Raw genomic sequence first — 23636 nt, 5'->3', positions numbered from 1 at the left:
ATTGAAGAATGTTGCAGCTAGACTGGGGCATACAATGATGGCTGACTCCACGCATTTGGTGACATTAACATAATGTAAATTTAAAAAAACTATGTTATATGGGATAAAAACTTCCAGACCAAAATAACTTATGTGATTTATACAAAACACAATATATAACACATCTAGTCTCTATCTCTTCATTTTTAGACAAAAAAATAATCCCGACTGAAATTAACCACTATATGTACATTCCACCTAATTTACAATCTGTTGAAATTCACAGTTAGAAAATTAAAATCTATTATTAAATTCTAAAAAATAGGTCATATTTGAATGTTATTTACACTAGTTTTTTGTATCAATTCCAAATACACATATGTTTACATACATACAAAGTGGTGAACAATAAAAAAAAAATTCAAAAAACTACACGAATGAACCAATAAACAATACATTTTAAATATGCATAAAACTTTTTTACGGTCAAAGTTCAAAATGGTTACATTTATAAGGTCAAAGTTCACAGTAGGTACATTTTAACGGTCAAAGTTCAAAGTGGGTATATTTATACGGTCAAAGTTCAAAATAATCACATGTTATAAGTATATGGGTTTTTTCAAAACAAAGATAGATACAACAGATTTTGATGCTGATACTGTTAAGTGTCCCTAGTTTACCTAAAAAAAACTACCAGGTTTTAGTGATAATAGGCTATCAAAAGTCTGGATAAACAAAGTATAAAATGAAATAACACTACAAAATTTCGATGGAGGGAATATCTATACATATATAACACTATCACAATTTTATTACATAGAGGTGGTAACAACTGAATTTGGCATCATAGGATAAATAATACGTGAACAATTTTCCGTCTGTTAGATTTCACTATTGTTCATTTCTCACAGTGAAACTGAAACCCTGGGTTATTCAAGATGCTGTTTTGCAGTATCTCTAGTTTAATATGTCCGTTCCATTACATGAAATAGACATCCCTTTGTGTGACATTATGGTGATGTTGTAAAATCCTTTATTTCAGAAAGAATAACGGTTGTCTGAATATAGTATCGTAGCATATCATAGGCAACAAGATGCTTCTCTGCAAAATTGTAATGACTTGTTTAGGTAGTCTGTAAGGTATGTCATGATAGGGCGCCCTCACACATCAGTCAACCCTTCTCAGAGAGGTGGCCAGTGAGGGCGGAGTGACACGATGTATCTTACAGTCTATGTTTTAGGGTGACAAGCTTACAAGCTATTCAAGTTTTCCAAAAACTTCTCAAAACATTCCACTAGTATATTTTGTACTTAGTATACCATATCTTATATCCTGTCTATCTGAACAGACTAAACGTTACTCATAAGTAATTAGAACCCTTGGTCATCATACAAGAATGAACGAACGAACGAGCGAGCGAACGAACGAACGAACGAACGAACGAACGAACGAACGAACAAACATGTAAGAACATTGACAGCAAGAGACGAATGCTCATTGTGAACCATATTTCGGAACGCAACATGAAACATACCTCTGTTTTCAATGTATAGCAAACAAGAAACTTTCTTTCAACTAAGACTAAAATATCCGTCCTTGTGTACCCTCCTTTCACGTTATCTAAAAGGAGCATCAATGACAAGTCTTTCAGTCTCTTAGTTTACCAGCAGAGAAACAATCTTGATGTCATGAAATGACGGATTCAACAAAAAACTTGACATTTGTTTGATGATATAGAGAATTTTTACCATAACATGTCTACACAACAATTGCAAAGATCAGAGTTCATAGCCGTAATTCAAGATCAAAAATACATTCTTACAACTGTTTCTCAGTAAAGCCAAAATACTAAAATACTGTAAAGTTTATTTATTGACTGAAATGTACTCTTTTTTTTACTAATTTATGTACATAATTTACAACTGTTGTCATTCAGTTAGGACGGAATAATCAATATTTGAATATCTCTATTATCAACTTTACAGGCTTATTCTGTTTAGAATGATTCTGTTATCTAATGCACATTATGCAAATTTTATATTATAATTATGCAAATTTTATTATAATTATTTCATCATCAATGGCAAATATTTATTGACTTCAGACTGCACTGTACAACATGTAGTGCACAATCTTAGACCAATCGGTTTTAATTTATATTAAGTACAATTTTGAATATAAATGAGTATTGTTACCATATGCAAATCAATGATTAATATTCATAATTCATGGAAAATATTCATAACCTTGGATTGTGCACTGAATAGAAACTGTATCACTGAAACTTGATTCTATAGCAAGATAGCATTTCTCTTGAAACTGTTTTGCAAGAGAAAATCAGAAAGTATGTATTCTTTGCATGATACACATGTACCAGTACATGTCTATGAACTCTGAACTCTGACCTCTGCTAGAGACGACACAGGGTCAAATATGGACTACACAACTTAAGCTACATTATGAGTGACTAGATATATATACAGTTCATACATTGTTATTAACGCCACATGCGGCACTTTAAATCTTCACTTTAATGTAAAAATGAAATTCTTCACTTTACAGATATCAAAATTGTTAGTTTTTGTCACTTGTCCACCCTATGTATGAATAGACAAGTCTGTACTGGTGATTTGAAAACACAGAAAATACTTCAGATATACATATAAACACTATTAACATACAGTTGAGTAGTTTCCATGGTAATATATACATACAACAAACATCTCTCCAGTCACAGCTGATATGTATCAAAATTTGGACCATTGAACTTTATTCGAGGGATGTATTTTTTTTTTACAGCAAATCTTTACCAGAAGTTTTCTTGGCACTTTTTGATAATTTTCTTCCAAATCGATGCTGGGTGAACAGTTTCCAATGTGATTGGCTGACATTGTCCCTGATCATATTAGAACACACCAGCAGATCTTTTCGGACGACGTAAAAAGATGCAAACCTTTTCAAGACACAATTGCAATACAGCATTTCATTTGTATACCAGGGTGTATAATCATAAGCAAACAGAGACCCTAGATGGTTTAGTAAGTGTCTAAAAAAACTGTTGATGTTACTTGGAACCCAACACCCCTAAACTTCCTTGTACATTGGTTTGTCTCTATTGTTTCCTGTGACAAGTCTGGCCCACTCTACCAGGAAAGGTAAATAACCCTGTACATACATAGTGCCTTAGAACTTCTGGTAGATTTGATGCAGATGTTTATACCCCTCTTGTCATTCAAATTACAGACACACGACACAACATTATTGTTTCCCACCATTACGATAATTATGACAAAGGAGAGTGTAACCAAAATTACCCACATGTTCCACACATAAAGATGATTTATAACGATACATAGCCTGTAGTATGACAGACATTAAACTTTGGAATAGAGAAGTCAGTAGATACAACCAATACAAACTTGTCACTATAACCGTACCTTCATCACTTTCATATACATGTACTTCAATAAACTGACCCCTGACCCCTGACCCTTGACCCAAACCTACAATACAACAGGTTTGCCCTGATCCATTTCCATGGCGACAACTCCTCTTTCTATATCATAATCAAGCATATAATCTACATATTTGTATCATTTTACACTACGTGTTCATATTTATACTCAAAGCAGAATTTTTTTATATATTTTATTACAATATGTGTGATAAGAACTTGTTGTACAGTCTGGACATTTGTTGGCATTTGCATAGGATCAGAGGTGATTTATGACTATTTTTTTCAAGATGTTATCTACGTAACAACTGTGCGTTAGTTTTGAACACTTGACATAAGCTAGTGATGTTCAAAGTGTACAGTGCAATATTTCATACATTGCTTTTCTATATGTTGTTGCTATCACAGTATCTCACTTTTCCATATGTTGTTGCTTTGTCACTTTTCCATATGTTGTTGCTATGCAACTTTTCCATGTCATTGCTATGTCACTTTTCCACATGTCGTCCCTATATCACTTTTCTGCATGTTGCTATGTCACTTTTCCATATGTCATTACAATGTCACTTTTTCATGTTGTTGCTATGTCACTTTTCCATATGTCATCGCTATATCCCTTTTCTACATGTCGTTGCTATGTTACTTTTCCATATGCCATCAGTGCTCGTTGCTATATCACTTTAAACAAGTAACAAAGTACCTTGTGATCACTCAATTGATGAAAAAGTGTAATAGTTTTGGGAAAATTTATAATTATTTCCATTTTATAAAGTAGTGATATGCAATAACACCTGATTCAAGCACTCAAAAAATCCTTAAATTGAATAAATTTTGATAACGATGTAATTACACGATAGAAAGTCAAATGGATAGAAAACATGTACAGATATGCCATGCCTACAAATGCCCAGATTTGTAACTGAGAGAACATCGGAAAAGAACCCTTAGCGCCGACTATTGATCAAAAGAATGTAACGCCTTAGTTTTGGTAATAATTGTCAGAACAAGACCCCCTAGTTCTATGATCTATTGGTCATTGTTCAGACAGCAGTCTAATCCCACATGAGACACTTCTATAGTAGAATCTCCCTTTGTTTCTCATTTCTTTGCATCATTCATGCACCATGTGCAACATAAATACAAAACAAAAGCAATATATTTAGAACCTACAACAAGATCACACCGATGTGTTAAATATCTTCTGAAGAGAAAATAAAACATCAACAAAATCTATACAAATGATTCCAAATTTACAAAATACATTCTCAAAATCAAATAAAACCCTAAATTTATACAAAAAAATGGGACAAATTTGGCAACTTTGTACATTTTTAATGAGTTGAATTTCGTGGTGGTCTTGGTGCTGGGACTGGATGGTTACTACCTCCTCTGTACCTTTGAGGATGTGGAGGGTAATGACTTCTTGGTCTCGGGTGGCCAGCCATACCTTTGGTGTCACGTCTTTTGCCCGACATTTCCTGAAATTGCAAGAATTTGAAATATAATTCTCAGTTTATGAGTGAAATTATGAGTGAAATTTAGTTAGATGGTTAGTTTTGACCTTACTTTTGCTATGAATACACACTTTTATTTTAGTAGCAAGAAAAAAACCCTTTGCAGACCAACATTTAGCAGCTTGCCCTGTATTTGTTTGTGGACTTCTTTTTTTTCTTATTTCATATTTTACCAAAGTAAAAGAAATGTACTTCTATAGTTTGTGAGAAAGTATAAAACTTTGTGGTCAAAATTCTGAAATTTCAGAAAATATACAATTTTTTAATCTGACAGGAAAATGAAATTATCCACACATTTTGATTGCTGTTAAGGCACCGCAATATCTTCCTGCAAGCTTCACATGTTTGAAACCTTTCATTCAAGAAAACATGATTTTGCTGTTTTTATGCAACAAAGTCATTTAACCCCTACCTCAGGAGGGGAGTCAGGACAATGTCTATATGTATGTTAAGATAGTATGCATCTAAGGCCTAATAAAAACATTTGTATGGTTCCAGTTACACTAAATTTTAGAATAGGTGGGGTAGGTAGATTTTTTAGTTTCTTTTATTATATTTTTTTTCATGTGTGAGTATCTAGTTCAGGTTTTCCATTGTTTTCCAAATGATCGCTGTGTTATTTATTTCTTAATATCAGATGTACAGCCATTACAGATTGGAAGAACAGTTTTAGAGTGTCTTTTTAAGTTGATGGCAGTTTCTGCATCCACTATTTCTCGTGAGACTTCACAATTTTTGTGACTTGATTATTTTTTCTCGAATACGTAAAAAAAAGTTTAGGGTCGGCAGTGAAAAGCTAGGTGGGGTCGGGTAACCGGAACCAAACAATTATTTTTTTAGGCCCTTTTTTTTTTACTTTGTACCAGAAAACTCTGACCCATTCGCAGTTAAAGAACAATAATGGGTCACCGTGCAAATTTTCAAATATTAAAGCACAGTTTGTTAGATGGTAAACCCTCAGGTATCTTATATTTTTGAAAAGGACCAGGAATCATAGACGTTGGGAGAATCTCCAAACATCTCCGAAAGCTTGTTATTTGCATATACTATATATTCTGTACTTGAACACTTTCTGTATGTCAGAACCCAGGTATAGAACAAAGAAGCCAACAGGACTGTGGAGCCTTTTTTCAGGTCAATGGTAAAACTTTTAAAGTTTCACAAGACAGTTGGTGAATGTCTTCAGTCAGCCAAGTTGTTGGCCAGTCTGCTGGCATAAACATCAATGGAAAGAAACGAACAACAAACAAACAACGAACAGATATATTCAAGGATCTCAGCACATGAAACAATATGTAACATGACAGGAGGGGATTGGTTTGCATAATTCAGAGCACATCACTTATTTGAAATGTGAACAATCAACAATCATAGACAGTTGTACTTCAAACGCTGCACACTAAACTACTTGCTTTGTGTGTTGATAGCTCCATGCATGCTTTTTAAGTCTTTTGTTCATAGCATATTACATACAACACCCTAAGTGTGTGTGCATTTGTGTGCTTGTGTATCTGTCTCTATTTACATGTAAAACATAGATGTTGGCGATATGTATGTATGTATGTATGTATGTATGTATGTATGTATGTATGTATGTGTGTGTGTGTATGTATGTATGTATGTATGTATGTATGTATGTGTGTGTGTGTGTGTATGTATGTATGTATGTATGTATGTATGTATGTATGTATGTATGTATGTATGTATGCATGTATGCATGCATGTACATAAGTACATACATATTGTGTGTGTGTGTGTGTGTGTGTGTGTGTGTGTGTGTGTGTGTGTGTGTGTGTGTGTGTGTGTGTGTGTGTTGGCTGTATAAAAATACAACATATGTGAGGCAGGTGTATGTAGATCATTGTGTATGTGGATATGTCTGTCTGTGTTTTGTATGTACTCATGTCTGCATGTAACATATTTGTATCCACAAATTCAGAAATACAAGAGATAGCATAACTCAAAATAAAACAATAAAGTGCCTCTGTATTCCTGGTTGACTTCATTTCACTTCTAGTCCTTTCTACTTCAGTGCAATTTTTTACAAGTTTCTTTTAAATCATATGAACAGAGTTACTCCAAGACACACACAAATAATGGCTACCTCTATTATTAACAAACTGAAAAAAAACTATCAAATACTTGTGGTACAAGACATCACCATGGAAACCATAGGATGATGGAGGGTACATTTGATGCATATATATGTATTTATGAAATTAAAGTCTAAAAATGGCTGCAAAAATATGAACAATCAAATTAAAACAAACGACAAATCGCAAACATAAACATGCAGATTACATGCATAGTGACACGTTAAGTTCAAAGGTCATTGCAGACTTTTGGTTTTGAGACCTAATGTCATTAGTTTGAAATTGAACTGTCCTGTCCCTACAAGACAGGTCAAAGATTGACCTTTGACCCTTCAGTTTTCAAAATGGCCACAACAATTCGGGCACTACCATGGCATTTACTCCACTTTGAACAAAACACAGAAGCAGTGCATTTACTTTAAATAAATAAGTGCATTCGGTAGCATGCATTATTATTTTGTATTATTAATTGATAAGTTATAAACTTGATAAGATGTGCATAATACCATTAAAACCATATTTTATGGCGGCAGAAGAGATTAGTTAGCAGCAAGGAGACAGTTGGAGAGACACTTCAGTCAGACAGTGATGAAAATACAACACAAGACAACACAGTGGTTTGATTTAATACATTCTGTTACTTGTAGTCTGTCACAACTTCCCCCCTATTACTTGTAGTCTGCTGTGGATACATTCAAACTAAATACAGACATGTGCACACCTTGCATTCCCTATCATGATTAAGCCAATAGACGGACACATAGATGTAAAACAGACACACCTTCTTCTCCCTAATATGGACATATCAATACATGTACACAGAGATGCAAACTGCTGACACTATATCCTACATACAGACAGCCAATACATGCATATACACCCTGCCAAATACAGACACCGCTTTCCCAAATACAGACATCCATAGATGCCAAATAAAGGCATCGTTTTCTTACAAGCAGATATTCAATACATGTGTACACAGATACCAAGCACAAACATCACTTATCCTGCATACAGTCATCCAATATACAACAAGCTTGTAAGTAACAGAATGTATAGAACCAAACCAAATGTAGAGATACGGCACACAGTCATAGGTGTCTGGCTGACTGAGTCCTACCAACCTGTCCATTTATAAGTGCTTTGCCTTGATCTCTGGCCAAAGGCCCGTGATGGTTAGGTCTTGGGTACTGAGCACCATGGCCTGTACCAACCTGTTGTTTAGGCCCTTCTATTACAGCCCTGCCTATAGTTCTCCTTTGTTCTACCGATTCATTGACTGCTTCCTCCTCATCCTCCTCCATGTACCCATTAACATTGGTTGATTCCATTTGCACTAATTCACGATCCATGCCTTGTAATTTGTTACCTTTCTTTCCCCGCGGCATGGGTTGCGGTTGGCCTGATTGCTGTTGGTGTTGTTGTTGTTGTTGTTGTTGTTGTTGTTGCTGTTGAGGAAACTGAAATTCCCTCTCATCTTCTCTAGGTGTTGTTGGGGGGACTGGATTTTGCGGACGGACTGGTTCCCATGCTACTTCCCACGCTGTACCTTTAGATGTAACTCTAGGCTGGTTTTCTGACGGGCCTTGATATTGATTTTGCTGTTGTTGTTGTTGTTGTTGAGAGTGAGGTGATATAGGTCCATTGGGTCTATTAGGCATGATACCATGACCTGTCAAAGATATAAATGATACCATAATACTTGGTCATCATAAAGTTGCTCAGTGGCATATTTACACATACGTGTAGTACATTGTGGTGAATGAATGTCTCAATCAAAGCACAGTCACCTAAATTCAAAGTCCAACAAATATACAAAATAAATGAACCATCATCTCTTTAATTTTCTCCCTCTTTCATCAAGGTTTTCATTTTTGATAGTACCGGTAGCTTAACTTTTTTGAGGATGAAAATGAAAGATTACCAAATTGTTGAGACTACGTACCAGCCAAATCTATAATTTCAGTTTTAAAAATAATGCTTTCCCATACTGCTCAAAGCACTTTACAATTATCACTCCTGGCACAGATCTATAGTGGCACAATGGCCCTTTACACTTCCTCAACTTCCTGGGGAGCATAGAATCCATTGCAGCCTCTATAAGCACAGAGGATTAAAGCATTCACATTGCAACCTCTATCCTACCAGGTCCCCAGTTATGCAGCTGGGTTGGCTGGGGTGCAATCATGGTTCAAATTTCAAGTTCATGTATGAATTACTAACATGTGATGGAAAATGTGTACAACTGGGCTCACAATTAGACTATCAGATTTGATGTGTTGAAATGATAGCACAGACTCATTGACTTTTTGCAAGGCTTAAGAAATACACAATACAGAGACAGCCAACATACAAATAGACACTCAAACAATAAACCACTATGGTTACCTTGTACAGGTTCTAAGGGAGCTGTAGGAGCACCTTTCACTGGTTGCTCAGTATTCTGATGTTTCCTTTTCTTTTTCTTCTTCTTTCCTGATGATGACGATGCAGGTAATATAGGTGCTAGTTGCCGTGGTACACTGTGAAGTGACGGTTGCATTTCTCCGTGACCATGAGGGGGCATGTGTTGACCACCTCCCGTACTACTAAGAGGGGACATTTGTTGACCACCCCCACTACTTCCGCCAAGAGGGGACATTTGTTGACTTCCCCCACTACTCCCGACTGATGTCTTGTCTGGGTTTTGGTCCTGAGTGGCTTGATTGTCATTGTAATACTGGTGTTCCTATGGCAACAAACAAAAACATCGGTAATCTTATGGCTTACATTCAACTGATATGAGCAATTCACAGGCATATCAGTATTTGAGGTACTTGCAATGATCAGATGGACTTTAACACCATTGATTTAAGTTTAAGTTGATCAGTAAGCGTATCTCTGTTATTTGAGGTATTTGACCTAGGTTAAAGGTCACTATGATGACCTTTATGAAAGTAAAGGTCCAATTTTTCATTTTAGAAGTGTAGCTCTAATAAGTTACTTCAGTTTTACACAGCAAAGTTTGACACAACATAAAACAGAAAGACAGAGTGGGGAAACAAACCTGATGTTCTGGTGAGTGTTGCTGTGGCACATTATTGGAATATTGTGGAGTTGGTGGGGAACGACCAGTAACTGGACCCGGTATAGGACCATGCACAGGTCCGGGAATAGGACCTGGATTGATCCCATGATTGGCACTTGGACCAGGTGGTGGAGGTCTTGGAGCATACATCATGGCTGGTGGTGGTGCCGGAGGTCGTGGTGGCATCTTCTGATGTTGTGGCGGTGACCTTGGTGTTTGATGCTGATTAATTGATGGTAAAAGAACAATATTATCTTTATATCATTGATACACATACACAAAGATAACAAATACAGCTGTTTGTTCATCTCCTAGATAAAGTATCCCTGCCTTGTCTCTCCTCAAAAACCCCAACCAAACCCCTATCCCCTACAATCGTATAAAAAATTCAAATAAATTTGTAACATATAAATAATCATATCTAAAAGTTATGTTTCTGGTGCCGAGGTAACACTTATAAGAATCTCACCAAGTTGTGCCTGACAGCACTAGTCTATCTACGACATTTCAAAATGGCCGTCTGAAGTGATTTCACCGTGAATCTATAACAGTCAGCACTACTTACCTGCATCTGAATAGGTTTGTGTTGTCTTTGATTTGATTCATCTTCCCGTCCATCCATTTCTCCCTCTAAGTCAGACACACTCATACCCACACTCAGACTCTTCTCACTGCCATCACTACCAAAACTATCCACCCTAGGTCTCATTTCGTGATCATTTTCCTGCATTTCAACAACTTGTCCTGTACAATAAATGAATGGAATCATTAATATGTTTACTGTCAGACACATCCAATATGTACCTTGAGAAATAGAAATGTTAACTTTTGCTGTAAAAATACAACAAGTCACTGCTTATATTTGCCTTTACACTTTCCAGCAAAAATAAGTGAAAATGAGTTTTTTAGCGAAAATTTCCAGGTGTACAGTATTCAGCTCTGATGATGAGATACTAACTATAATGCAATATTTGGTGCAACTATGTTCAACATACCTGTTTCATCATAAACATGGACATTAGGGTTCTCTTGAGTTGGTCTCATGTCTTCAGTAATCTCCATACCATCCATAGAATGGACAATTTCACCAGTGGCCGTCCGGTGACCATCAAATACCTCATCATTGTCTCTCTCACTTCCATCCTATAGGACAAAGTCAAATTGAAATTCAGAAGTTATATACAATCATTTACGTTATACACAAACCAAGTTGTATGCATCTGAACAGAAAATACAAGATTTATTTTCTGGTTTCAATAAGGTCATGTACAGTAAATGCATGTCTACGTCACTCTAACTTTTCTGGTTGCACGTTTGAAATGAACTAATGTTGTAGTTGTGTTATTCTTATAAGTTTAACTTCATCTAAATTGTGACTTCATCTAGCTTTTCAACACAGTAGTAACTTCAGCCAAACAAAAAATACTGTTTACATTCAAGCAAACTCAGAAAAATGTTGACACACTGTCGAGTTATCATTTTGAACAACTGTACTAACGTCATTCCTCATATGGTGCTCATATTCCTTCATAACCATTTCCCGTGTATTTTCCATGTGTTCCGGCTCCTCTTCCTCTTCATCTGCCTCGTAATCCATTCTTTGATCATTCCTATGTACATGATTTTCCTCATTATCATAGTTTACCCTCGGAGCACTAGGTCCCCTTTTAGCTTGACTCATGGCTCCTCCACTGCTTCTTCTTTTACCGACACTAGGGGGTCTGGGTGGGCCTGCTGGTGGGGACGGAGAGCTACCACTGTACGATGCAATCGTTGAACTATGTTCCTGAAATAAAATATAACACGAGTTGGAGAATTTCACTAAACTTCTTGAAGAAGTCAATAAGAGTGCAAAAATAACATTCATGAATGAGCTATGTAAATGTAATAATTTTCCTTACCTGGTCCTCTCCGTCCACAGCCATACTTCTCCTCAATTTTCTTTCATGTTGTCTTTGATATGCAGCAAGTACCATAGTACAGTAATTAAGTCTTCTATTTTGAGCATAGTCTAAGGGGAATGCATTGTTGGAGTCTTGGGTAAACTGGTCGGCTGTGTCAAAAGGTCAAAGAGCAAAGGTCATGTTATATGAATCTCATGTTAGTGTGTTTGTTTGATATACAAAATATATACTCTACATATGAGTGAAAACATAACACTCGTCGGTTCGCCATTGTGTTGTCTTTCATGTGTCTTGGAAATCGTATGCTTGGTGACACAAAACTGACATGTTCTGTCATTTTTCCTGGCAATGTCAAAAATCCAGGTGATTTATAAGTTATCACTCGTTTTAGTCACATGACAAGTGACAGTACAAGTATGTCGCCCTCAACAAGTTCCAGTATCTGTCACCTGTATATCAAACTAGACCTATACCCCCATTAAAGACAGTGCCATACACATTTTCCTGAAACACATTTCAAAGTACAGGTGAAAGGATACATTTTTCTGAACCCAATTTTCAAACGGTCCTGAGCCCTACATGCAACTGGTAGCTCATTAGTAGTTTTTGAGGCTATCATTAGTATTTAAAGTGTAATGTGAATGTCAGTGCTGCAGATGGACTGACATTGAATGTGTTGACCCTGGGGGCGGTACCAGTGGCCAGTTCTGGTAGGGGTGTGCGACCAATACTGCCAACCCCAGACTCCATTTTAGACCCATTTTGACCAAAAACCAATACCCCATTTTGGACCATTACAGGTTTTTTTAGATGATCAAATTTTAGACCAAAATATTTGTTCTATATTAAGGAAATGGCGAATGGAAAAATGTGGGTACATGTATTACGCCTGTATTTTTCCCTCAGCACAGTTATGATTTGGTAAAGGAAAATGGACCAAATTTTAGACTGATCAATATTGAACATATTGTAGAGTGAACCCCATTTCAGACACTTCAGCTTGAAAAAAAACCCCAGACCCCATTTTTAACTAACAGGTGAGAAAACACACCCAAAGGGTGGCACATATACATGTATATAGTCTAACAAGGGGAGTAGACACCCCCCCCCCCCCTTCCGGTGTTGACGTCACATGTCATATGAATTTTTGCCTCTATTATTCATATGCTCTATTAAAAAGTTAAAGATTACAATTCAGTGTTTTTGATAAGGGTGGTAAGTAGGTAAAATCACTGGAAATACTGCTATTTTTCTCCCTTTCTGTTAGCGGGGGTTCCCCAACCTTAGCAAAAACACTGTTACATGATTGAACTGACCTCCTTGTTCCAGTAGATAATTAACCAATTCTCCATGTCCACAAATAGTAGCAAGGTGTAAACATGTCCTATTGTTATCATCTTTATCATTTATAGAGTCAAGGCCTGTGATCGACAGTATCAATTTTGTAGAATCTATAGAACCTGAAAACAGACAAACAGTTGACATTTAAAAATACAGCCTTCGGTTTACTGAGATAGGCCAAACTAAATCTCTTGTTCTTCAATGTGGTAGATTACACAAGTGGATGATAGTGGTTCCTCTGCTTTGTGATCTTATCACCCTGTGATCAGCACAGTATAAACATTGGAAGTCCCAAAACAGCACAGCAAACTAATGCCATGGAACTCTAAATAAACAAGTATTCAGAGATGCAGCCCTATTCAGACTATAATTCAACAACTTATCACTGTTGTACCAACATGTTGTGACAATAGTTTCAGTTTGTGTCTATTTTAGAAATTTCGAAAACCAAAAGTTCAACTACCATGGTAATAGTACATGTGTATGCACCTAAGAAATGAAAAGCCAAAACTTTTGCTGTTACTTGGTTCAAGGAAATTCAAAACTCCTTCTATGTTGAATCAAAATTCTATTAGGTTCAAGTTTGTGTAATAGTTATATGCAGCCTTATGAATATTCAAATAGACAATAAAATCACACATTTTTTGCGTTAAAATCTTACCTATTTCTGCCGCTGTGTGAATAACCGATTTGCCTTCATCATCTTTGATAGCTGCTGTTTCTGCAGTGAGTAGACTCTACGGGAAGAAATCAAAATTACAAAAACAATTTAGATCAACAATTACAAAATGAGAAATGTGCAATGTCTGCATATCTAGAACTTACTAGTACGTTATACTGTGTTTTACACATACCGGTAACTACTTAGTCTAGAGGCATAAACAGAATTTCATTTTTTTAATTACATACATGTATTAAACTCATGTGCACTACAAAACCTTTATGGAGAAATCCTTTGTCAAATCAAAATCAACTCTTTCCATCTCATCTTCTGGAAGCCAACCATTTTAATACTATACACATGTATTCTTTGTAAAATGAATAAGTAGAGACTTTTCCGATCTGAATCCCATCAGATCCCATCCGGCATATCCCCACCCAATGTAAACAGTTTTATTAGCCATTTTATTATCAATTCACCCTTTTTGTACCCAGCTACCATAAGCCCTAATTAACATTCAATTCATCGTCCCTTTTTGCACCAACTTTATCTGAGTTTTACCAACTTATCCTATATGAGCCCTTCTCTGCGCCCACTTACCCTAAGGCATGCCAATGGTTCTTTCCTCCTGACTGCCCAGTGTACCCATGTTTTACCCGTAAAATCTCTCTCAATGCCATCTGCTTCCTCTATAACTTGATTACTGGCTGAGTTGATGAGTTCAAAGTGATCTTTGTGGTCCATATGACATGCCCACATAGACGGTGTCAATCCATCTATATCACGGACATTCACATTCACATTACACTTGAGTAAAGTCTGAAATAGAAAGATTATGAAACATATTACCTTGATGCATAAAATTCAGTGTATATATCATGTATATATCATGTCTGTATATATGTGTCGATGTCTCAGTTTGCCTGTTTTTCTGTTTGTATTTCTCCGAGGGTGGATATACTTAATTCTATGCTAACCCAGTGAGTTGGTAAGTAAACTTACCTCTAAGCATTTTACATCACTAACAATGGTAGCCCAGTGAGTTGGCGTCCTTCCCTGAGCATCTTGTATTGTAATGTCTGCATTATATTGAATTAAAATTTCCAGTGCTGGAACGTTGCTGTCGTTGACAGCTCGGTGAACAGCTGTTGACCCATCTAGGGAAGTATATCAATAAATCTCATTAATAAATGATGTGAGATGAGTGAGATATCAAAGACATGCAAACAAACAAACAAACAAACAAACAAACAAACAAACAAACAGAATTATGCATATTGAATAACTCAAAATTTAACTTTGGATTCCTGATATACATGACACAGTATCTTCACTTATACGACCTCATGAAAAAACAAAAGAATTCTGATTTACACCTCATGGTGGGGTACTTCTTAATTAACAGAAAAGGCCTAATATCAAAGTATCATTTTTTACTGGACTGAGGACATGCTTGTAAAAAGTTCTTGCGAATTCATTTTTGAACATGTATACTGTAATAACTGATTCACTTGACTGTCTGTCTGTCTGTCTGTCTGTCTGTCTGTCTTCTCTCAAATCTCTTACCATTAGCCAGCCTATTGACATCAGCTTTATGAGACAGAAGGTATTTGAGGCATTCCAGTTGTTTGAAATGAACAGCATAACATACTGCAGATCTACCAAAAGAGTCGTCGGTATTCACACTGTCTGCATCTGAAAGTAGACAAAAATCTGGATGAGTGCTTTTACTTCTGAGTATGCTATACCAGGGCTAACATTTAACTTCTACATGTGGAAATCAGATTAGCCATGTGAACTGTTTTCTATTGATTTCCAATGGTATAACTGACTGTCACTTTATACATCTATATTTGGTAGTCTAGATTTATCCAGGTGGCCTGTTTCAATTACAGTTTTCTTTTGATACAATGTTTGGTAGTCTATGTAACCTGGACTACCAGTACTGCTAATCTGGTAGTCTAGATACAATGTTTGGCGGTCTATGTACCCTGGACTATCGGTACAGCTAATTTGGGAGTCTGAGATACAATGTTTGGTAGTCTGTGACATAGGCTACTGCGATTTTTTGAGTCCTACATACAGATAATTATATTACTCAGCTGGCAGCTCGATACCAAATTGAGTCTCTTTCCCATTATGAATAAAATGACCAAAATATAACGTGGCAAGATATTGATAGGCAAGCTGTGTATTAAAGTTGAGAGATAATGACATCATTACAGTATCCCATAACATGCTGTTTGCTGTTATATTCTATCACCATTATCAAAATCTAATGTAAAGATCAGAGGATCAATTTCACCCATTTATCATACTTCAAATTATACATTTTTAACTACTGTGTACTTTCCGTCTGACAGAAATTGCTTTAAATACATCATATGAACATAATACTACATATTACTTATGATATAGTATTTTCACATGAAATGGACAAGAAATAAAGAACATATCTTAGAAATCAGACAATGTATAAATCTAATCCAGACGTCTATCAGATTGGCTATATAATCTTATTAGAATCTATTTCTAAATACATCTCAGTTCCTACTTTCTCATGTACTTTTCATCAAATCACACCCTCTGTAATAACCACACATTTATTAATAATATCTCACTTTTTTAAATATTATTTGAAATTATATTTAAATTCATCTCAGTTCCTACTTTCATGTGTTTTTCAGTCATCTTAGAATTTACTAAATATTTAATATCAGATCATATTTCATATTTATTAATATTTCATTATTAGAACTTATTTCTTAATACATGTCGGTTCCTACTTTCACATGTTCTTTTAAATCAAACCATCTATAAATAACAAGACATTTATAAAATCGTGTCTCATTTTTTGGATATCAGTGGCATTTATATTTAAACCTCAGCTCCTGTTTTCAGACATATTCCTCAGGCCAAATCAAACTCTATAATTTACTAGACATCTAATATCAGATTTAATTTTTTTATGTTTTAATTATTAAAGGTCACTGCATCTAAGCCTCTGCTTTCATGCGTTCCTTTGTCAAATCAAATCCTCTATCATTTACTACATATTGATATTATCTGACATTTTGATATTGGCATTTATTTCAAATTCATCTCAGTTCGTAATTGCCTGTCTTTTTGTCAAATCAAACCCATTATAATTTACTAGACATTTATAAGATCTGACGTCATGGAATTTATTTCAAATCCATCTTAGTTCTCATTTGCCTGTCTTTTTGGTGAAATCAGACCTTTATAAGTATAATATTCTAGATACTTGATATCAGATTTCGTTTTTTTTATGTAATCAGAATTTATTTCTAAATACAGTTTTGCTCCTATCTCCATATCTTTTCTCATACTATATCCTCTATACCAACCAAATATTTATCATATTTCATTTTTTGATGTTATTGGAATTTATTTAAAATTCGTCTCAGCGTCTACTTTCACATCAACCTTTGATCAAACCCTCTCTAGACATATAATTTAATATCACATCAGATTTCATTTTTTAAATTTTATTTTATTTCATTTTATTTCATCATTTTCTGCATCATGGATCCTTTTTTCATGAATCTTTTGATCAATAATACCAGACATGTAGTATTACAGAACAGATTTTTTTAAAAAAATTTACTGGCATGTTTTTCTATATACATATATCTGTATCTCATCTCCTAAGTTAACATATTTTTTGGTCAAATTTAAACCTGGCCAACAAATTGCAATACGTTGCTACCTTGTGGAAATACATCAAATACATCAAACTCATTTGGTTGAATACTGACGTTGGTTCTATGCTGACTAGTAATATAGGCCAAATTCTAACACTTCCTGACCATGGCTGTATATGGTTTTATACTGGCTAGCTAATTATGCTGACTGTTAGCAGCCAATTCTAACACTTTCCTGGCCATGGCTGTATATCACGTTATGGTTTTACACTGACATTGACTCTAGGCTGACTGATAGAGGTAATTTCTAACACTTCCTGACCATGGCTGTATATGGTTTATACCGGCTAGCTAGTTATGCTGACTGTTAGCAGCCAATTCTAACACTTTCCTGGCCATGGCTGTATATCACTCTATGGATTTACACCGACACTGACTCTAGGCTGACTGATAGAGGTCATTTCTAACACTTTCCTGGCCATGGGTATACATGTACATGGTTTGCTGACATTGGTTCGACACTGATTGGCTTTATCAATATTCTGAAGCTGTAGAGGCTCATTCTAACACTCTCCTGATCATGGCTGTACAGATTCCATCAACATAATCACATCAACAACTTATACAATAATTGTAATAAACCTATAAAAATTAGGAAAAAGACTTTGTAACTGCAGCATTGTCTTGAGAGAGTTAATTACATTGTTATCATCTAAACAGAATCATTTAAGATTTGCACTTCTAACGGTGAATTTCAGAATGAGTGTGCAACAGAGCCCAGTGAAGTGATCCAAAACCTAAATGGAGACCATGTCTGTATAAAAAGAATTATTGGAAGCAAAGCACAGTTTCAGAATAGAATAGGAAGACCATGCATCTTTACAATGGGTAATATTAGTCTGGCCTCATTCTACATTCATTTTCATCCGTATGTAGTCGGGTCAGATTTTGTCTTTTTAGTATAATTTGTCTGTTATATATCATATTGCTGATGATTGTTCTTTTTAATCTTGGTGTGATATTTTATGTCAGAGGACCACGATTAAAATAAGTTGTCAAAACTTTTTTGTGTCATCCTCGGCAAAGGTATTCAGTGATGTATCTGTTTTGTCTTTCATGCGAATATGATAGCTGCCATATTGTACATATTATATATCCGTTTTAGTTTATGGTTTTCCGCATATTTTTTGGCCAAATCAAATCAAATCAATCAATCAATCAATCAACAAGGTACATATTAAAATACTGTATGACCTCTGACCCCAAATTATAATCACCAGAACGAAACACTGTCATTTAATAAAAGTACCAGGAAAACTTGTTATTCAATATCAACCGGAAACCCATTAAATTTCCCATTTTGGTATTTACAATGAGTTGTACGTGATTGATTGAAAACGGTGGAATTTGTCATTTGAGTAGCATCCTAGTATCTGTTACTTTTACAACTATTATCAATTTTGGACTTGTTTCACTTTCATTCTCAAAACATACAATCCAGGAAATGACTTGATGATTGATTTTTATGGCAAAATTCCAAGTACCGATAGCGGAAATCAACGCATGACATCTCTATTGCTTAATTTCTATACAGAAAATATAACAGCCTAAAGTAACAAGCACAACTTTATCTATAATGAATGACTGCAGAGAAGCTGTCAAATGAATCAAACACACTGGCAAGGTTTGCAAGCTTTAAAACGAAGAAAATAGAAAATAGAAAATGGTAGCCATGCAACGACAATGTGATCTTTTCGGAAAGAGGATATTAATGATTCATAGCAATTTTACTTGCATTGAGAAAAAAAACCTAAATAAATTATTTTGACATTTACGATCCGATTATTTGAAATGAATATCCAACAAATATTAACAAGACGTTATTACACACAATATGGTAACAAAGATGATGTAAATATGTATGTATGTATGTATGTGTGTATGTATGTATGTGTGTGTGTGTGTGGGGGGGGGGGTATGTGTGTGTATGTGTGTGTGCATGTGTATATGTGAGTGTGTGTGTGTGAATGTATGGGAGTGTGTGTGTGACAGTGAGTGTATGTGTGTGTGTGTATGTGTGAGTGAATGAGAGTGTGTGTGTGTGTGTATGTGTGTGTGTGTGTGTGTGTGTGTGTGTGTGTGTGTGTATGTGTGTGTGTGTGTGTACATTCTGTATTAAAACCACATATTTTTCTATTTGTTCTCAATATTATTACATTAAACTTTAATCTTGAGCTCAAAATTCTATATTTTTCCATCATTTTATTGTCAAACTCTAACACAATATACAGTACACACCAACATATCAACCTAACATCTTGGTATTTCACCCGAACTACTTTCTCATATTTTGCAGGGTTATCAAGTCACACTGTGATCTACACTATATAATAAAAATAGCAGGATTATGCGAGTGGAATGTTTCCAACGACATCAACATGCCATGTTTCCATCAACCTCTCAACAAGATGAAATTAAATCTGAAATTCCTAAACCTTTCAGCAAGTATCTATGATCCTCATCTTATTTTAGGTTTCAAAAGTAACTATATAGACCTTTGTTCAGTTACAGATTATTCTCTCACATGGGCCATGCATCTTGTAACAATGTTCCTCTCAATCCTGCCACTCCAAATCGCTGACATCCTTCCATTACTCTTTCAAGACCTATTTCTTTGAACTTACTTTCTCCAATTATCCTGTAGATTTATCTAGTCAGGTGTTTATGTATTCTCAGCCTCTCCAAGTCTCTGACACCTTTCCATCATTCTCTCAAGACCTATCTGTTTAAACATTAGTTTCAACCTTCCCTATTTATCCTATATCCAGTCTCTGTGTATTCCCAGTCTCTCCAAGTCTCTGACACCCTTCCGTCATGCCCTCAAAATGATCTACATCAGCCTCAACTGTTTTCCTTTTGCCCTGTACTCATTCTTCCTTCTTTCTATACCGCAAAATCCCAACTCACTTCTGGACCTATTGACCTGCGCTTCTGTGCTTGCAGAGATAATGTGCAATTATAAACCTACTTCACATTATCATCATCATTTCTATCACGATAGTTTAAGTTCACGATTTAAACTGAGATCAGTTTGACAGTTGTCTCTGCTGTCAAAAAAACATGTCACTCAAAATGGATTACGATTTGATTCTAACAAACAAACCATCAACGAGAATATATGCCAAGATTTTTTTTTATTGATACAGAGATGTACTTTCCATGTTTCTTCACTAATCTCAGTTTGATACATCTTTACAAGATTTTAATAGATTTTTATCTTATAACAGTGAAAAGGTGAAACACGTGACAGCTGCTATTTTAGTACAAACTTTCATTCCTTAAAAAACACTTGCAATGAGATTTTACACTTGAACAAGGTGTGACCTGACACAGATTTAGGTTATTGGCTTCCTTCTAACTCATCTCTTGAAATAAACTTCAGTAACCATATATGGCAAGCTTGTCACGAGCTCAACCAATCATATGAAAGATAGCAAGTTATATCTGGACAACCAATCACAAACCTTGATACAGAAATATAGGTTACAACTAACACATCCTGAAAACCAATAAGAGATCATGAAAGTATCTGATAACAACTAGTTTGACGTCAGATAGTACAAGTTGCCATGGCAATACCCTAAAGGACTTTTACTGAGTGACACAGAAGCATATGATGCTATGTGCATTGACCTTATACTGTTCAACCACTTGATGAGATATTTTCTACATCTATTCGTAAATGAGTAAAAAACATACAGGCAGAGCAGATGTTATGCATCCATTTCTTGTCCTAATTGCCATTATGGAACAGAATTATTTTGTCAGTCGGAGAAATATGCCATCAACTGATGATGAAACAAACAAACAACCCTTAAAAAGTACACCACTGCCTGACAATGTCACAAACAAAGAACCGATTTAGAAAGCAATACAAATGCCTATAGAGTTATGATTGGATAAAATATGGCCACGAATTACTACAATATCTTTAGATGTGGTCAATTCCTGTCAAATATCCCTGACACATTTTGTCTTCTTTAGCTACCTTGGCTTGCATCCAATGCAGTTATAACGTGGGTGGCTGATAGTGATAGTGACACTGTCATTATGCATTGCATGTTTTCAGGCCATAAGTAACTGGCATCTAGTGCACAACAACTGATACTAGTGACATATAACAAATGACATCCATTCCTACTTTGCATTTAACTTACACTGTTACAGTATCAACAAGTTAAATATGCATGGTGTTTGCTAGATCATAGATGTAGGCAATGTAACAGTGCTGGCCAGCTAAACGTGGTGTTTGTTAACTTAGATGTAGGCAATGTTACAGTGCTGGCCAGCTAAACGTGGTGTTTGTTAACTTAGATGTAGGTAATGTTAGTGTTACAGTGCTGGCAAACTGTATTTGGTGTTTACAGCTCTGTAGATGTAGGCAACTTTATAGAAGCGGGAAGCTAATTATGGTGTTTGCTCTGTGGATGTAGATAACTTACAGTGCTGGCACGCTAAACATGGTGTTTGCTAGATGTAGGCAATGTTACAGTGCTGGCATGCTAAACATGGTGTTTGCTAGATGTAGGTAATGTTACAGTGCTGGCATGCTAAACATGGTGTTTCCTAGATGTAGCCTGTACATGTAGGTAATGTTACAGTGCTGGCATGCTAACCATGGTGTTTGCTCTGTAGATATGGGCAACTTTACAGTGCTAGCAAGCTAAACTGAGTGTTTGCGCTGTGGACTGCTGATTGTAGAGAGCACCCTCTAGAGTTTATTGTCTTTGATGTGACGATGTCTAGGGTTTCCAGACCAGATGAGTAATGTTCCATAAAGATATGACTTAATGGTACCCACCTTTGTTACGATTAGACAAGTAAATTCATTATCTAGATGACTTCATTTCCTGTATGTGTTCATATCGAGATTAATTGTATTGTTACAATGCAATGTTTACCACAGACCTAAATTAATTATAATGAAAATCAATTATCTCACTTCTTGTTTCATCTATTTATTGATGTCACTGTCATACATCAATCTAGACAATATAGTGTCACATCAGAATCTGAGAATGGTGAACTTGTAGGACAACAATTCCAATTTTGGCAAAATAACAAACAGAAAGAATACATTAAAGCTGCACTGGCTGTAACTGAAACATGTTTGTTAAAAACTGCTTTGTTAGCCATAATGATTTATTCAGTTTCATACACCTTGAACTGTCTTGAATTACCTGTTCCTAGACATATTTGCATAGTAAATTTATTTTGGGTCCATACCCAAATATCAGCATCTCGATTGAAATCACAATTTCAACCTATTACTGCACTACTTCTGGATCAAATCTACCACTAATAAACATGCAAAATGTCTAATTATTGGTATTTTAACAATTTTCAGTGAATATATTGTTGGTGTCTGATCGAAAAAATGATACTCCACTTACAGCTAGTGGAGCTTTAACAAAAATGTATTCAACATATTACTACACTGCATATAGAGGAGGTTATTGTAGTGTGTAATGTTCGGTGTATGATTTGACTTCATACACATTGAAATCATAAACACCATTTCTATATTACTTGGTGTTGACAGACACATGTCGGATGTTGTATTCTGCAATACAAGTGGGGGGCTATTCATTGCTCATTTCAACAACTTGAAATATTTGCCATGGATTATTTCTACTAGTGTAACAAAAAATTGACATGTCTTGTCAAACACAGATGTTGTTTCATTTCATCAGTATACAATGGCTATCTGCCTTTTAACATGTACACGGTGAGATTCCTTCTTAGGCTCTGATTAAACTTCTATGATTGATAGTCAGATTTGGCCGAATGAACTGTTACAGCTACAGATTTCTATCGATGTTTGGTAGTCTATATGTCCTGGACTACTGCTAATTTGGTAGTCTAGATACAATGTTTGGTAGTCTATATGCCCTGGA

At 35.5% G+C, this 23636-nt stretch overlaps 1 protein-coding gene and 1 long non-coding RNA gene across 2 annotated transcripts in view; both read right to left on the bottom strand.

Moving 5' to 3' along the window:
• Positions 1 to 2359: 2359 nt before the first annotated feature.
• Positions 2360 to 8419, bottom strand: LOC144449308 (uncharacterized). Its single transcript, XR_013482158.1, has 2 exons — positions 8256 to 8419; positions 2360 to 4912 (listed from the first exon to the last, which is right to left on the bottom strand). It is a non-coding gene; the product is annotated as an uncharacterized LOC144449308 (long non-coding RNA).
• Positions 8407 to 23636, bottom strand: part of LOC144449322 (uncharacterized) — a 52686-nt gene continuing 37456 nt past the window's right edge. Inside the window, exons 3-15 of the mRNA XM_078139842.1 lie at positions 15581 to 15709; positions 15017 to 15171; positions 14615 to 14833; positions 14015 to 14090; positions 13329 to 13472; positions 12010 to 12161; positions 11607 to 11894; positions 11104 to 11251; positions 10674 to 10852; positions 10088 to 10330; positions 9430 to 9769; positions 8452 to 8713; positions 8407 to 8410 (exon numbers count right to left, since the gene is read on the bottom strand). Of these exons, the coding sequence (XP_077995968.1) occupies positions 8407 to 8410; positions 8452 to 8713; positions 9430 to 9769; positions 10088 to 10330; positions 10674 to 10852; positions 11104 to 11251; positions 11607 to 11894; positions 12010 to 12161; positions 13329 to 13472; positions 14015 to 14090; positions 14615 to 14833; positions 15017 to 15171; positions 15581 to 15709 (2339 nt within the window). The remainder of the gene's footprint in view (positions 8411 to 8451; positions 8714 to 9429; positions 9770 to 10087; positions 10331 to 10673; positions 10853 to 11103; positions 11252 to 11606; positions 11895 to 12009; positions 12162 to 13328; positions 13473 to 14014; positions 14091 to 14614; positions 14834 to 15016; positions 15172 to 15580; positions 15710 to 23636) is intronic.

The sequence above is a fragment of the Glandiceps talaboti genome, chromosome 18 (assembly GCF_964340395.1).
Source record: "Glandiceps talaboti chromosome 18, keGlaTala1.1, whole genome shotgun sequence".
Classification (NCBI taxonomy): Eukaryota; Metazoa; Hemichordata; class Enteropneusta; family Spengelidae; genus Glandiceps; species Glandiceps talaboti.
The sequence above is the reverse complement of the archived record's forward strand: the minus strand, read 5'-3'. Positions and strand labels throughout refer to the sequence as shown.